We start from the raw sequence: 18,464 nt of genomic DNA, 5'->3' as shown, positions 1-18,464 counted from the left end.
GATTTAATGTAAATAATCATGTTCTGAATAGTTGGCTTCCTGTCTTGGTTTTTACAGAGGTATATATAATATTTTACAATTAAAGACACATTTATTTCTAGATTTGAGTTTAATGGGTAGCTAAACAGCACATTAAACACCGTGAAGTTAACTTCGATCTGCATTTGTTTTAAAAGTAAAGTGATGTGATTCCAAAGGGTCTGAATACATTTACACATAAAAAAAGATGATCTAATGTTTCCTCCTCCTCCTGGCAAGTGCAAAGTGGACTTTGCACATATCCTATCTTAAAAAGAAAGACGTTACTGTTTAATATATTATTTTGGATTTTAAATTGAAGTTCTATCATTTTAGTATTTGAAGAATTCGTCCTTTCTATCATATTTATTGTTTTACAATCCATTTCTTGATTAAATATATTTTCCCATTTTAATTGACTTATATTTTCTACTGAATTATTTCCTATTATAAGATCATATATATGTCTACTGCCAGTTTGTTTAAAATGAACTTTATGATATATTGAGAGATGTGGGCCACACATTTTTGTAGGTTTTATAAAATCGCATTTATATACTTTTTTGACTGTTCGAATAATTCTTTCGTAGTCAAGGAAATTTCCATTACACAATCTAAATATACGTTTTATATCGTTAAATGAATACATTTTACCACTCTCATTAAAAAGATCTAAATTTGTACGTATCCCTTTATCAAACCATTCTTTAATAATACAAAATTTGTCTCTACCAGAAAACCAGATGGGGTGGGCTATGTTTTTACCAGAATCATTCATAATATTGCATAAACTTTTCCACCACTAAAAACATCCTTCCAAAAAGGATTTTTTGATTTTAAACTTTCCAAGTATGTGGAACCGCATGAGAATAAAAATACATTGAAATTTTTATGTTTGTTTGTGAAATAAGCATAACGTTCATTTCCTGTAAATACGTTTAATCCTAGTGATTTTTAATGCATTATTGAAAATTTTAATATCAGGCACTCTTTAACCCCCATTTGGATAATCTTGCTGCATAATTTCTCTTTTTATCTTGTCTGGCTTGTTATTTCAGATGAATTTGAAAAACATACTTTCTATTTCATTAAATACATGATTATTTGGGTTTGGTAAGGATAATAGTAACTGTATGAACTTGGGTAAAACAAGAAATTTAATAACATATATTCTGCCAATTATTGTTAATTGACGCCATGTCCACATGCCCATTAGTGTCTTTGCGCTATTTATCTTTTCTCTGAAGTTAAAATCTGTTATATCTTCCAAAACAGTTGTAAACGTTATCCCTAAAATTTTAAAGTTTCCTTGTTCCCATATTAATTTCAAATCTTTGCATAGCTTTTCTTTTGAATATTTTTTTGACCCAATCCAGACTGCTTTAGTTTTATCTAAATTTGCTTTAAGTCCTGACATTTTGTAAAATAAATCTAAAATGTTGAGTGTTTCCCTCAAGGAGGTTTCTTTTCCATCTAATATTATGGCTATGTCATCTGCAAACTGTGATAACAAGTTTTCATTATCATTTATTTTTTATCCCCCTTATATTCCTATTATTTCTAATCAGAATCGACAGTATTTCAGCACATATTAGAAATAAGTATGGCGATAAAGGATCCCCCTGGCGACATCCACGTCCTAATTCAAAGAAATTTGAGAGATGGCCATTTTGAATAATACATGATTCAATGTTTTTATAAAAAAGTTCAAACCAAAGTTTTATTGATGGCCCAAAATTGAAAGCACTTAAAGCGTTTTGCATGAAATCCCAACTGACAGTGTCAAAAGCTTTTTCGAAATCAATTAGTAAAATTAGTTATTTTGTTTTTCAGTTTCAAAAAGAGTATCAAAAATCAGTCTGGTATTTTCTCCAATAAATCTGCCTGGAATGAAGCCAGTTTGGTCCGAAGATATAATAGTATCCAGAACTAATTTAATTCTTTCGGCAATACAAGCTGAAGCAATTTTATACGGTATGTTAAGTAAAGAAATGGGCCTCCAATTTTTTAGAAGTGATCTTGATTTATCAGTTTTAGGAATACATGTGATTACCCCCCTTTTCTGTGTTTGGCTTAGTTCACCTGTTAGAAAACCATGATTAATAGACCGTAGCAAGAAATATCCTAAATCATTGATGAAAAATTGAAAAAACTCAACACTATAACCGCTTAGTCCGGGACTTTTATTAGATTTCATTTTAGAAAGGCTGGCTTTAAGTTCCTCAATAGTGAGGAGTCCTTCTAGATGATTTCTTTCTTGTTCTGAGAGAACCTTAAATTAAAATATTTCTCCAAGAATCAGTTTCAAAGATATTACAATTAGTGATGTTATTAGTCTTATATAATTTTTTGTAAAATGTTGCCTGTTGTAAAATAATTTCTTCTTGCTTTGTTATTCTACACCCATTTTCTAATCCTAATTCTTTATTAATTTACTTGTGTAATTACGTTTTTCTAATGATAAAAAAAATTTAGTTGGTTTTTCTCCTTCTTCATGACACTCAGCTCTAGATCTTATTATTGCACCACTTATTTTTGCGTCTCGCATTTGTTCTAAATTTGCATTTAATGTTTTGTAAGCTTCTATGTCATTTTATTATCTATAAGGTCAAGTCTTTCTTTTTCTAATTTTTCTTCCTGTTTACTGGCCTTCTTACTTTTATACACTGGGAATGATATAATTATGCCTCTAAGGTATGATAATAAAGTTTCGAAAAAAAGCTGGTCATCAATAGTGATGTCAATATTATTGTGCTCTCTTAGATATTCATCAGAATATGGTGAAGCTGCATATAGTTGTTTCATTAAGATAATATGTTCTTTGACAATTTTTATAAAATCAGGATCGTTTAAAAGTGAATTATTAAACTTCCAATAGCCCTTTCCCCCTTTTCTGTGAAGTAAGATTAAGTTCAATATTGATTAACGAGTGATCAGTCCTGTATCCCGGGGTTATTTCTGAAGCACTAATGTATGGTATTACATCCGCACTAACCAAAAAGAAGTCTAACCTAGCCTGTTTGAATGGTCGCCGTTGTTGCCAAGTGAACCCCCTTTTCTGTTCATGCATTAACCCCCAAATGTCACATAAGTCTAGTTCATTTATAAAATTTAAACCCGATTTCTTGCTTTTGGATTATTTGTTTTATTGTTTTATTGCCGTATACAAAGTACATAAGCATTTACAAAATACATAATATAATTGTTTACAGCCAAGCGGCGGAAGGTGTGCTAGGGGTGACTTTTGAATACAACATGGAAATTAAATAAAGTTAATATCATTTCATTTATCATGAAGAGTACGCATACATCACTGATTTTTACACTTAAGAGCACAGTTTAGATATTTACCTACACCTTTTAAGACATACATCGATTGTGAATTGAGTAAATCTACTAGCTTAAAAACAGATGGTTTCCTCCAAAAATAGGGTTTTATGTATTTTCTCCTGATATCTGTATATTTAGGGCAAACTAAGATAAAGTGAAACTCATCTTTTATCTCCTGTGGACAATGTGAGCAGACCCTTTCTTCTCGTGCTTGGTGATCATATCTACCTGTTTCAATGGCTCAACTATGCGCAGATATACGGAACTGACAGATAAGATTCTTAAAAGGGATATTCTTTTCTAAATAGTATTGTAGTGTAAATCTATTATTAAAATATTTATAATATATACATCGGCTAGAGATGTCTATATTGCCTTTCAATTGCTGTACGTAACAATCCTCGACGCGTTGAGAGAAATCTGATATAAAAGACCTAATGTTCAAAGCTCTCTGCGATTGCCAAATATTACTAAAACCATACTGATCTAGTGTTCTTTTAACGAACTCTAACCAAGGACTATAGTTTCTAGATAATAAATAATTATGTAACATGTCTTCATATATGGCTTTTAGGACAGTGCTTTCAGTGTCCAGTAATAGGGTCCAGTATTTGATTATACTAATAGTGCGTGTTACAATCAATGGAAATCTTCCTAATTCATTGTAAACGTAATTATTATTTGTGGAGGATCTAACTCCTAAGACCTTCTTGCAGAATCGTGTGTGCACTTTTTCAATTTCATTACCAGAATGGTATCCCCATATTTCCGAGCCATATCTTAAAATTGAGGAAATGTAGAATCATGAATATCTTCCATATTTATTGAGTCCTCAGTCAAGGATGAACCATAAGATGAATTTGGTCTGTTTCTCTTAGTAGATTGTTTATCACTATCAGGTTGTTTTTTATTTTCTATTTTGGCTAAATTTCAAATTGGTGATAAATGGTTAATTAATTTTGCTCAGTTCATTAAACAGTTCACTACACAGCTCAATACACAGCTTACAATTCTTAAATAAGTTCACTTAAGTCAGACACTTAAACAATCTGGTCTCCTGATTACTCTTCTCACTTGTTACACCTAATCACTAAAACTTCCTTCAATACTTTATATGAATTTATGTACATCCCAATATTTCAAAAACCTCTAGTCTCAGAATAATTACTATGATATCAGCACATCCTTGTATTATAATTGTCCAAAAAAGAACTGTTTCACAAGTTATTAGTCATTTGTCACAGAGCAAATTCCTCCCACTTTTACCTGTCAGCCATGTTTTTTTTTTAAGAAAATTGTTTGTATTGTCTTCGATATCTAAAAGTTTACCTCGATTACTTAATGCTGATAAATAAAGCTTTACAGTTGACCATTGATTACCTATAAGAGATAAATGGGCTACATAATTTGAGATTTGATCGACAGAAGGTGGCCACGAATTTAGGAAATTATAACTTTGTCTGAATTTTCAGAGGATCGTAACCCTGTCTCATAAGCCTTTTTCGTGTTAAATGCAGTTGCTTCGGCCAAAAGTCTTTCTACTTCAAAGTTGATAAAAGGTTCTGGAAATCTTCCGGTACTTTCTCCTGAGTTGAATCTGCTTTGGGCAGCAATTGCCGAAGTCTGTGCCACTGTTTTCGAGAAATAGAATCACATATTTTGTTAGAAGAACCTCCAATATGCTTTGCTTTAAAAAAAATATTATTTTGCAAGCAAATTAAGACTAATTTTCGAATTAAAGTCATTACATATTTAGACTTGGAGGTGTGTTTGTTTATGATACTAACCAGCCCCTCGTTGTCTGTTCAAAATATTATTCTATTGTTTTTTTATCCTTTTCCCTCAAATATAAAGGGCTAAAACTACAGATACGAGCTCATGAAAAGATATATCCCGAAGAAAATGTTTATTACGCCAATTCGATGGCCACTGGAGAAAAACCCAGCGACAGTTAAATAAAGCACCACAACCTAGATCTGCTCCACCTGCGCAATCGGCGTGAAGATGTAATTGCTGATTATTAATCCATTCTGTATTTTGAAAAAAAGCAAAGACCGTTGAAATTCGACAAAAATTGGCGCCATATACGAAGATCTTCTTGTATACCGAGGTTAACGCGAATATGGTAGTGTTTCTTTTTAATACCGCTCATAACATCATAGAAACGCCTATTAAAGGCTCCAACCCCAGTTAAATCTTTGGTACAAAAATTGAATGAGCCTGCTATTGACTGAAGTGATTTAAGGGAGGTCTTTTTATGTTTAAGCATATTTTGAATTTCTAGCAATAATGGTTTTATATGTTTAGATGGAATGCGAACCACTTGGTTCGCAGTGTCTATTTCCAACCCAAGGTAAATTAATTTCGTTACTGGGCCTTCCGTTTATTCATCAACCATTGGTACACCTAGATTATGGCACATTTCATCAAGAGTCGACATGAGGAGTTCACAATCAAATGTTCCTGATCTTTGAAAAAAAAAATCATCTAAATAGTGAGCCGTTGAATTCAAATCCGTTTTAAAATTTAGTAGCCACTCCAAAAAAAGTAGAAAACTTTTCGAATATTGCACATGAACCTGAGCAGCCCATTGGTAGGCATTTGACGATATAAAAAGAATCCCAATCTTGAAACCCAGAAGTTCAAAATCCTCAGGTCTGACAGGACATAATCTAAATGCCGATTTGATATCTATTTTTGCGATTTTAGCCCCCTTACCTAAACCATTTATCATATTAATAACCGAATCAAACTTGGTATATTGCACACTACTGTATTCTGGCGGGATAAAATCATTGACACTGGTATTATGAGGGTGTGATAAATTCATTATTAGTCGCCAAGACTTACCGTCTGATTTTTGTATAATTCCTACCGGAGATAATCTTAAATTAGTTTTACACAATAAGGACTTGATATTCTACCTTATAATATTTCACTTTTCTAATACATTTACGTTAATTGGGCTGTACCCTTTATTCATAACTTTTATTATATTTTGTTCCTGACTTTGGACCTCGGTATTAGAACTGTTGACGAAAATAGTTTTGACTTCCAGGTGCCCGAAAATTAGATGTTCTTACCCTATTATAATTAGCCTGTCTTGAATCAAGTTGATTGTTTCTGCTAAAACAATGAATGTATGAGTGGGTCCCATTACAGTGAGGCATGCATGTTTGTAGAAGCATTGCGATTTGGGGCACCTTCCTTGATAATTAAGTCTTAACATTTTCCTATGTTAGATTCATGTGATGTCCCCAGACTATCAACCCCTACTTTATCCTTCACATAAAGTAGCCATATTTCACTATCGATCGAACCCCATGAAATATTGTGATTAATAGACTTCTTCAAAGGGAATTGCTCATCGTAATGCTTTCATCCCATACCTTTGATTCTATTGACCCCTGTTCTGATCTGACTGATGTATTTGGGTGAGCGGTGAGATAGACCGACGTGTAAACCAAAAACTCATCAGTCCATTTTTCAATGTCCGTAATTTGATTCTTTTTGGATTTTGGAAATACAACTATGTCACCCTTAAGCACGGCTAATTTTATTTCAATATTTTCTGGATCAATCGGGCTAGCAAGAAATATGGAGTAATAATTATTGATAAATCGTAAAGATCTGCGTAATGACCATTATATACCTTTTGTTTAATTAATTTGAGATACATTTATTCCTAACTGGTCTGAGCATGATCTGACTTTAGATGCAGGGTAATCCCCTTCTGTGTCTTGCCAACTGACCCCCGTGCTATTCACATTATGGCCGTTAGCGTGTTGTGAGTTTCATTAATCATTAATTAAAACCAGTAGTTCTATTACCTGAAGGTGTATCCACATTATTAGGAATCATTTGTATTATCATCATCCATAGCCTCCGTAGGTATAATATTACCCTAATTGGCGTGATTATCATTCGAATCACTCGACGTCTTTGTAGAGACCCTTATTTTCTTAGATTTAACAAGAGTCGTCAGGGAGTTATTACTAGACTTCCTCTTTCTACTCGATCTAGTAGAAGCCATATTACCTGAAACTCAAGCATTGTAGGAAATTGATTATGGAGTTTTATTTAAAATGATAGTGTATCGTATCCGCAGGAAGGCCTATCTTTCATTTAATTCGAAAAATTTATTTTAAAGGCATAGTCGTTATATTTTTGGGTGGTCACCGTAAAAATTATATTTGACTTCTAAAATAATCCAAAATTAGAATTTGTCCCTGATGTTCTAGTCTACAGCCGTACAAGGCAAACATGGTCGGGTTGAGACTTTCAGAAAACCATATTGAGAATAATCCACAGCCATCAGATCCCTTATACTAAATAAATTTTGTCGCATTTATTTGTTAACACCACTCAAAAGGTCTATGTACAATAAAATTAAAAAGAAATAATTACACTAAAATTTTGTTCAATTTAACAAATTATTCTGAATTTCTTCTTATGCTATTATAACGTGACTGTCCTGGGCGTAGGTTAACGATAAAGAGAACGATTACTAGGCATTCATAAAGGGACAAAACTCTGGTTTTTAAAATGTGGCTACTTCCCTTTGAATTTAAGGCTAACTTATTTCTAAAGCTACAAAGACGACAACACCCAAATTATATTTGACTTCTAAAATAATCCAAAATTAGAATTTGTCCCTGATGTTCTAGTCTACAGCCGTACAAGGCAAACATGGTCGGGTTGAGACTTTCAGAAAACCATATTGAGAATAATCCACAGCCATCAGATCCCTTATACTAAATAAATTTTGTCGCATTTATTTGTTAACACCACTCAAAAGGTCTATGTACAATAAAATTAAAAAGAAATAATTACACTAAAATTTTGTTCAATTTAACAAATTATTCTGAATTTCTTCTTATGCTATTATAACGTGACTGTCCTGGGCGTAGGTTAACGATAAAGAGAACGATTACTAGGCATTCATAAAGGGACAAAACTCTGGTTTTTAAAATGTGGCTACTTCCCTTTGAATTTAAGGCTAACTTATTTCTAAAGCTACAAAGACGACAACACCCAACCTTAATCAGTGTCATGATAACGTAATTTATTTCAGATCGAAGTAAATTTTATTATTGAAAATTGAAATTTTTAAGCTTGGCCAAAATGGGCCTTTGTTCACTAGTGGATTTGCATGGTGTCAAAACTATACGACAGAATCCCACTAGAATCTAATACATCCATGGAAATAAGTAATAATCCATTAAACTAAGTAAAATTTCGAAACACACACATATACATAATATATACATATATATATACACTTTCTATAATTATTTATTTTAAGGGATATATCGTGATATAGAGATGCTGTCATGGCACCTGGTAAATCAAACTGGTGAATATTTACTCTTTTTGACCAAGTTTTAGTTTATCAATTTGATGTCCATTCCCACAGGAAATGTGTTTTAATTTCCAATTATCACAATAGGTTCCTTAATATGCATTAACACATACACAAAACAATAACAGGATGTGTGTTGATTATAGACAGCTGACGTGGAAGATGTTATTGATGCTCTTCCTAGAAAAAAAAGATTTATTGGGCTGGCTTTCACCGTTGGACTTTAAGGTTTTAAAAGTACCAGAAAATGACGAATTTATTAACATTATTACCAAACACTGATGGAAGAGTGTTTTTGAACCTTCACCCTATCATCTGCTTAATATACCAACTAGGAAATTCAGGTTCAACGAATCTTACTTCAAATAACCATCTAAGCTAAGTAATTGTAAGTTAACGGTGAATTTGTATTTACCTTTGGTACTCCCAGTCGAGATAAAAACAATCGGTTTTTTTAACCCAGTTTCGAAAATGAAAATTACTCTCCTTTTGTACTGCATGGCTTTACCCGTCTTTATTTGCCTATTATGTACCATGTACTGTATTAAGAAGGACTTCATTTATATGGTGTTAGGGTGTATTGAAACGAGCCTCAAAGAAGCACTGACCTTTAGCAATAGATATGCTTATTATTTAGGTAAAAATTAGTTAGTCATCATGATTTTAGTTGAAAAGACACACACAAACACATACACGTACTCTTACATATGATATACTGTATATAGCAATGGCCCAAGTCCTGAAATAAGTATTCCCTGAAAACTAACTTTGAAGTAATTGACTACTATGGAGGTTTTGGTAGCTGTAGAATCAAATGTCGTTTAAAAGGGGATTATCTGGTAATCGTGTTGAATGTTAAGTCCATTTGGCATCACAGTCACAGCCCACTAAGCTCTTCAAAGAAATATATGTAATGGAAATAAAGCTCCAATAGATAACGAATTTTCTTGGTACCAATGGGGAGATTCAAATGGATTCTTACTAAAGGGGAAACAATCTGACAATTCAACTGATGCATTTGAAGAGTTAGCTATGCAGCTTCCTAAGTTCAACCGGCATCTTTTTATTAAAGAAAAACTGTCTTCATCGTACATGGAAAAATTATCTTCTAAAGACACTTAAAAAAGAAGTCATTGTGCGTTAAACATAGTTTATTTGAATCTAAAATCTCTATATCAGGTCGATCAGAACACGGACGGCGTCATGTTGTGTCATTCTGAATAGGGAGGATTACTTTTCAGAAGCAGAGAATCAACTGCATATGCCATTTTACCGAAACCAATTTTCAAAGAAACTGCTAACATGATTAACAATATTCTTGCCGATTGTTTTCTCAAAACTGAAAAAGCTTGGGTACTCTTAAACGATTTTTACGAAACATAAAAAATTCCACCTTAGCACAGATAGCAGCTAAAAACAGACTTTATTATCAGAAACTCGTTATTTTTTAAGAAGTGCTCCATGTTTGTCCAGTAGATGCAAAACATGTCCCTTATATCAGAAACTCATTATTTTGTAAGCAACTCTACGAATAAAAGGTACCCGATCCAGGAACATCTAACATGTGAACATTCGAATGTAATATATTTAATTTCATGCAAGAAATGCCCCAAACAATATGTAAGAGAAACTAAGAATAATTTACGAACTCGCTTTAATGCTCATAGGTCAGACATCAAATTAAAGAAAGACAAGCCTGTTTCTAATCATTTCAACCTCGACGACCATTCAATAGACGATCTCACCCTAATCCCAATTAAGCGTATAGAAATTGACTTACCGAAGATGAAACTACCAAATTCCGTCAATCTAGGGAAGCCCATTGGATTGAGACATTGAATACAGCAAGACCTATAGGACTAAATATTCATCATAATGTAGGCATAGCACCCTTTGTTGTCCCGTTCAATACAACCAGCAATCGAGCAAGCAAGATAGTTTATGCCCACTATAAGAGCCTTCAAGAGAAATCCCCCATGTCTATAAGCAGAAAATGATAGTTGCATATTCAAAAAATAAGATCTTAAATGATAATATTGTTCATAGTAAACTAAAAACAATCAGTACATGACAGATACTATACTTCCCGTTGGGCGAGTTATTTTTTCTAATTTCAGATCAGAATAAGAACAAAACCCAATATGAAGACCCTTAATCCTAATTTCTAAATAAAGTGTCTGCTCCACCCTAGGCCTGTACATTTGGGAGAATCAAACTCCCTTCCTCGAAATATAATAAATGATAAGTAATATTAAATCTACTTATTCTGAAACATTATCTGGATCTATTGCCATAATACTTTTCGGACTGTATAACTTATAAAAAATAGGCATAGCTAGAAAAGTCGGGTATTTTAAGGCTTGATAAGAAGATGGTGAGGCTGATAGGGTCTTTTTTCGGACAGGGTACCATCGTTTTTTACCCAGGGTACAAATCAATGTATCGAAATGTACCCTGATTCCATAGTTTTTAAGCTTGGTCAGTTACGAACTCTTAAGACAATGATAACTTAGCACTCTACCAAGTCTTTATAATAATACGAGAGGCGCAAGGAGAAATTTAAATTTTAACCAAATGTTCTCAACAAAATTTCTCAATCTTTGGTATCCTTTTCATTCACGGCTGCCCCAACATTTCCTATGACAATTCCCTGTCCCGTTATACAAAAGCAAGTACTTTGCTGTCATCGCCACTAAAAAATGTTCTTCCTTATTTCTTGTCTGACGTATTTCCCTTTTACCTCCAAAACTTTTATAACTCTTCGGGTTCGGAAAGGGGTGGAATTTTGTCCAAACAAATGTTAAGTGCACTTTGTGTGACTTGGTTGGACGTTTGAAAGACCCTATGAGCGACAGTGAGTAGGCCTAACCAAACCAGACGCCATTTTCAACCAAATAATTTCGAAATATGTCATTATTCTTGTCAGTATAATCAAAGTAAAGTAAATGTACATTATTTTATTTTCCAAATGGCCAAGACTTCAGCAGAAAGGCAGCGGATACAAAGACAAAAACTGAAAATGGAAAATAATCGAGTCGACTATTAAACGTAGAGATAGAGAAAGAAACTTGCTAAATTATTAATGTTGCCAAAGGAGAAAGAAAATTTATAAACACATAGGATTAAATCTCAAATTAAAGTCGTTGAAAGCACTACCAAATAATCCACGCAAACGAGCATCTCTGGTGAAGTAGATGGCGCATATAGCAACACCCAAGATCAGGAAATAGAAGAAGCCGTTTTTTCATTTAACGAAAATGAAAATTTATCTAGAATGATGCATGAAAAAGCCGATTTAACACTGAAAGATCAATTGGGGAACAAATATACAAAGCAAAAACGACATCTGGTCGCAACAATTGCAGAGACATACAAATGCTTTATTGAAGATAATTTATCTGCTGATATTGGTAAATCCAAGTTTGCATCTCTTCGTCCTCGATGGGTTCTTCTGTTATCGGAAATGCCGCATACTGTTTGTGGTTGCAAATATCACAGTGATATGATACTACTAATAGAAGCATTACATCGGAGATGTCCTGATTTGATACAAGAATAAGCATATATTTGCACTATTGCCACGTCTTCAGGATCAACATGGTGTTAGAATAAGATGGAACTATTTTGCTACGAGTCACGGTAAAGGGCCAAATAATGGAATAGGTGGTAATGCTAAGCGTATTGTTCATCGATTTGTCACGTTCTGCTGTCGTATCAGTTCCTCAGTAATTTGCTAATACCCTTCGTTCCAGTGGTACCTTAATCAATGGAATAGAACTGACCGAAGGTGGTGTCAAAGAAAAATGCAAACTGTTGGATGTTGAGACGTTATGGTCTGGTTTGCAAACATTTCCTGGAACTATATCTAAACATTGTGCTCAGTCAGTTGGGAATGGAATAGTTCAGCTGAAGTTTTTCACCGCAGATCCATTGCCAAGTACATAAAGAAAGCAGCTGAAGTCAGTAGAAAATTGGATGAAAACTGGAATTGCATACTTTGCAGCAAGTGTAATTATGGTGATAAAGCAGATCCTTTAATTTCTGAAGAATGGAATGGGCCTCCTGTCAATCCTTGTTTCATGAATCATGTGGGCAGCAGAATGGTATTTTGTACGATTGCGACCAATTTCTGTGTTAAAAGTGTTTGTAAGAACAAGAGTGAAATTTGTAAAAAATGCAATTGCATAGTATGAATTTCAAATTCCCTTTAGATATGAGGACTGTTAAAAATGCTAAAAATTGGTTTTGGTTATCCCAGTTCTGAGAACTGAACTTATTTCACAAACGTGACGGAAATTCTTGACTCGTAATTCCGTCACAAAACCAGATTGTAAGTCCTTCACGCAAGGTTTAGTCCAGTGTCAAAAACTTTTTGTAAATTTTTGCCCTGTTTCATTGGTATTTCGATCATTTGAAGTGTTACATGAATTATTATTATGATATGGAGTGGTCACTAATTTAGCAGAAATATATGAGAATTCGCATATTTTAAAAGGGCTATGTCATAGGCTGTAATTCCGTTTTAACGTTATCTGGTATAAGTTTCAGTGACCTTCATACATAAAAAACCAGGTCAACCGGAAGTTAGCATCTTGATTTCGTGCAAACCGGAAGTGATGCAAAATTTTTGATTGTATCAATTTGTTTTTTATTGTGATCTGTTTTGGCACCAGAAACTTCAAATCAATCGGACGCATAGCCGAGAAAATAAAAAACAATTGGTAAAAATTTGTGTACTATGAATTTTTAAAATTCGATTTTTTAACTGCTATCACATACGATATTTTTGCGAGATTCTAAAACTAAAACCCGATCAAAATCGCTCCATTATCTCCTTTTTGCAATGTGCCACTATCCGTTTTGCAAAAATGTTCCAATTTATATTCATTCGTTAAAAAACCAAATATACAGATATAATGCATTGCTAATGTTGCTGTAGTGTACTCGACACAAATTCATACAGTACGAAAACGAAGCAGGGCGTGCGATGAATAAAGAAAAACAATGAGAACTATAGGTAGGGATAGTCGCTCCCAAAATTGATCGGTGCTGGTATGATTAACAATAATTATCTTTATAGAAAATTGTCTAATTTTTATATATGAGTTAAATGACAGGAAAATAGTGAGAAAAAAACTCAAGCGGTTCACGGCTAAATATCCAATGTGTTTATCTAATGCAGGACTGTGTTTATGATGGTGCAAATAATAAGCTTATTGTAGACTTTCGGGCTTTTTTGCCAGTTCTAGTGGCAGGCTAGAGTGGGGTGGGGTGTTTTTAAACTACAAAACACCTGCTTTTAGTTTTGATATCAGGCCAATTCGAGTCCTGGCCCTCCTGGGACGTAGTCTTTGCATCGTTGCCCTGCCAATGTATTATAGACGCGTGGATTATCTTGAAATTCAACGGTTCAAGCCTAGCATAGGTCGAGATGCCTTCGGATTTTTCAACCTGGTTCCCCCGTCGGTGATGTAAATAGGAGGGATTTAAATGGAAAAGCGTCGTTCGGATGAAGCAGTGTGTCCTTGACAGTTGGAAATCGAAAAGGAGTAGGATAATGCCGCTGTCCTGATAAACGTTCCCTCAATGCATATACCATGACATTGTCCGTCTTAATAGCTCATAACGTGAAGGAAGGAAGGGCGTAAAACTCATAAAGTCATAATATTTGGTCACTCGAGATTGCCTGATAACAAAACAATGTTTTTTGTATGTGCCTAGTTTTAAGGCATCAAAGAACCGTTTTAAAATTAGAGTCATCCCTGAAATATCCGGGGTTATTTTTAAGATGGGAGAGTCTTATCACCCAATATATCTATAATTGGGTCTTCTCTTACTGTACTTGGTGAGTGTGTGGTAAATATTTTACATGCAGATCTCAACCTTTTTTTCCAAAAAAGTTATCCAGTTTTATTTTGATGAGTGGATTGACCTACAACTGTAGTGTATTCTGAACGATTATCAATAAACGCACATGTTAAAGTGCCCCATGCAACCGTTTATTGTCTGTAAAAAACGTTGAATGTTTCAAAATGTCGGGAAAAACTGTGCATCGAGAGAGGAAATAATAATAACTTGACTAAATAGCCCCGATTTAATAAATATCTATATCCCGATGAAGTAAAATTATTGAATAAGTCGTTTGGATGGTTTATTAATAATAATGAAGATGTCAAGAAGTCGGTACCTGAAGTAAACATACTGGGAGTGACTTCGAATTTTGAAAGAGATCAGTTTACCAACAACTAAGATACTGCCCGTCGAACTTTAGAATTTTTTTTTTGGGACATCAATATGGTGCCTGATAGAAAGTTATTTTATGTTCCTTAACATCATTTCATTCCCTTGAATGCAGGAACAGGTCTAGCCTGGGGGATAATCAAAGACTGACTTGTAATGGTATAAAGATAAATACATATACGTAATATGCAGTCTCTGCAAAGACGCCGAGGAAAGAATCGTGGAAAACTCTTTAATAATCCAAAAAAATCATCTGAAAATACACCGACTTCCTACCATTGGATGGGAATGTTTCAGGTACTGTTGAGTTAAATATTGGAACAATCCCTCTTCTTCTCATTTTTTTGTTCATTCTTACATTGAAGCTCTTGTCACAAGTCTCAATTCAAAGTACTAGGCATAGACAATTGGCCAAAGCATTCCATATCTTCATGGATATTTTTTGGCAGAAATATTCGTATTCGGTTCTTAGTCTTAGTTTCACTAATACAGAATTGGAGTCGATTTCATGGACAAAAAGCATTTTTATTTAATGATTATCTTTAGAAATCACATGCAATCTCAGCCACTTTGAACTTCGGCTACTCGCCACTTAATGAAGCTCGGTCACACAATAACGGGTCCCGAAAGCAAAAACGTTTCTGTTACGCCTATAATCAGAAAAACGGTTATGCACATCAATATTGTGCGTACAATCACAAAACTTTTTTTTCTAAAGTTCCAAACTGGTGAAAAATGAACATTTGAAATTTAAAAAATGAACATATGAATTTTGAAAATGAACATTTGAAAATGTCCTCAAAGGTAGTTCATTGTATCAGGTAAAAGTAATCCAAACGTTTTAGCTATAATTATGGAGCACAACACATGCAATTATTAGATTTCGGGGAAGGGAGGGTTTGATTCTCCCAAATGTACAGGCCTAGGGTGGAGCAGACACTTTATTTAGAAATTAGGATTAAGGGTCTTGATATTGGGTTTTCTTCTGTTCTTATTCTGATCTGAAATTAGAAAAAGTAACTCGCCCGATGGGCGAGAAGTATAGTATCTGTTATGTACTGATTGTTTTTAGTTTACTATGAACAATATTATCATTTAAGTTCTTATTTTTTGAATATGCAACTATCATTTTCTGCTTATAGACATGGGGGAATTTCTCTTGAAGGCTCTTATAGTGGGCATGAACTATCTTGCTTGCTCGATTGCTGGTTGTATTAAACGGGACAACAAAGGGTGCTATGCCTACATTATGATGAATATTTAGTCCTATAGGTCTTGCTGTATTTAATGTCTCAATCCAATGGGCCTTCCTAGATTGACGGAATTTGGTAGTTTCATCTTCGGGCAAGTCAATTTATATACGCTCAATTGGGATTAGGGTGAGATTGTCTATTGAATGGTCGTCGAGGTTGAAATGATTAGAAACAGGCTTGTCTTTCTTTAATTTGATGTCTGACCTATAAGCATTAAAGCGAGTTCGTAAATTATTCTTAGTTTCTCCTACATATTTTTTGGGGCATTTCTTGCATGAAATTAAATATATTACATTCGAATGTTCACATGTTAGATGTTCCTGGATCGGGTACCTTTTATTCGTAGAGTTGCTTACAAAATAATGAGTTTCTGATATAAAGGGACATGTTTTGCATCTACTGGACAAACATGGAGCACTTCTTAAACCTGGAGGTACTTCGGCATAAAGTCTGTTTTTAGCTGCTATCTGTGCTAAGGTGGAATTTTTTATGTTTCGTAAAAATCGTTTAGAGTACCCACGCTCTTTCAGTTTTGAGAAAACAATCGTACAGGCTTGGTAATCGGAAGATCTTGTGCAAATTCGATGAAATCGTAAAACTTGTGACTTAATTATACCAGAAAAGGTATGTTTTGGGTGAAAGGAGCTCTTGTGCAAGAGTTGATGAGTATCAGTTTCTTTGAAATACACTTTAATATCCAGTTTATTTGTTTCTGCTATGGAATCTCCCTTAAAGACTGTGGTATCGAGAAAGTCTATGCTTTTGTCACTCACGTTTGCGGTTAGTTTGATAGAAGGATTGTGGTTGTTGAGAATTTCAAAGAATTCCCAAAACTGTTCGATAGAATAAGTCCAAACCATAAAGATGTCATCCAAAAAGCGTCCGTAAAAAAGTGGGTCAAATGGACAGAGGGGCAACACCTCACGTTCCCACTCTGCCATGAAAAGGTTTGCATACGAAGGGGCAAATCGTTTGCCCATTGCTGTCCCTGAAGTTTGTAAATATGTTTTACCATTAAATGTGAAATCGTTTCGACTAAGACAAATCTCTAAAAGCTGTAGAATTGCATCGTCGGGTCTGTTTGGATCTGGGTTTCTATTAAAAGCTTTACGAACTGCCGTTAAACCAGTAGTGTTATCGATATTGGTATACATAGAAGAAAAGTCGATAGAAATTTAAATAGCATTAGAGGGAACTCGAAGATTTTTTATTTTATTGACAAAATCGGTTGTGTCTTTAAGGTAGGCGCGATGTTGACATGCTAGAGGTAGTAAGAAATGATCAATGTATTCTGACACTGCATATGACTCACTACCACAGTCAGATATAATCGGGCGACCTTTAGGGATTTTATTCGAGATAAACCACTCCTTTGTTGGATTCTTATGAATTTTAGGCACAAAGTGTACAAATGTCTCTCGCGACAATCAGGTTTGGCAGACAGGTAGTCATATTGTTTCTGTTTGAGATAACTAGTTTTGACTAAATCGGCAAGAATATTGTTAATCATGTTAGCAGTTTCTTTGAAAATTGGTTTCGGTAAAATGGCATAATGTTTAGGATTATTCAGTTGATTCTCTGCTTCTGAAACATAATCATCCCTATTCAGAATGACACAACATGAACCTTTGTCACTCTTTTTAATAGCAATGCTATCGTCTTTCTTAAGTGTTTAACGCTTCACGTTCCACTCGTGTGAGATTAGGCTTTTCGTGTGTTATGGAAAGGTTCACTGTTTGGCTATTCATACTCGCAAATGATTTCAATATTTCAGGATGGATGGCGGCCTGAGGGGGTGTCCACGTGGATTTAGGAATAAACATTGTTCTAGCACCACGTGGGGGGTGGTTTCGAAAAAAATATGTGCAGCTAAGATTTCGTTGAAATCGTTCAATGGATGGTCGGAGATAATTCAAGTTAGCTATCTTTGGTGTGGGAATAAATTTAAGTCCACGATCTAAGATTGAATGCTGAAGGGGTGTGAGAATTTTGCGGCTCAAGTTAACTACAGTTTGGCCTAGCGGTGGCCTCTCAGTATTTTTATCCCCAGTAATTAGTTTAAAGACTTACTCGATGCTTGAAGCTGGTGTATCCAAAACAAATAAATGCTGTTTGCTGTTTCTGGAGACCAATGAAGATTATCAACTGGTTCGAATTCTTCTTCGTAAGGTGGTAAGATTGTTGCGCTGTTGATACTGGACTCCATCATCATGTTGTTGAGAGTGCTGAGGTTCTGTTGTGCTTTCTTCGAGATTTTAGTT

At 34.3% G+C, this 18,464-nt stretch overlaps 1 protein-coding gene across 1 annotated transcript; it reads right to left on the bottom strand.

The window, feature by feature from the left end:
• Nucleotides 1-1,072: 1,072 nt before the first annotated feature.
• Nucleotides 1,073-1,552, bottom strand: LOTGIDRAFT_122569 (hypothetical protein; the record flags this gene model as incomplete). Its single annotated transcript, XM_009060257.1, has 1 exon — nucleotides 1,073-1,552. A coding segment is annotated over one exon (480 nt), but the record flags the coding sequence as incomplete, so codon positions are not given.
• Between the last annotated feature and the right edge of the window lie 16,912 nt (nucleotides 1,553-18,464).

This window comes from Lottia gigantea, assembly GCF_000327385.1.
Source record: "Lottia gigantea unplaced genomic scaffold LOTGIsca_41, whole genome shotgun sequence".
NCBI lineage: Eukaryota > Metazoa > Mollusca > Gastropoda > Lottiidae > Lottia > Lottia gigantea.
This window is presented reverse-complemented; position numbering and strand designations above follow the sequence as displayed.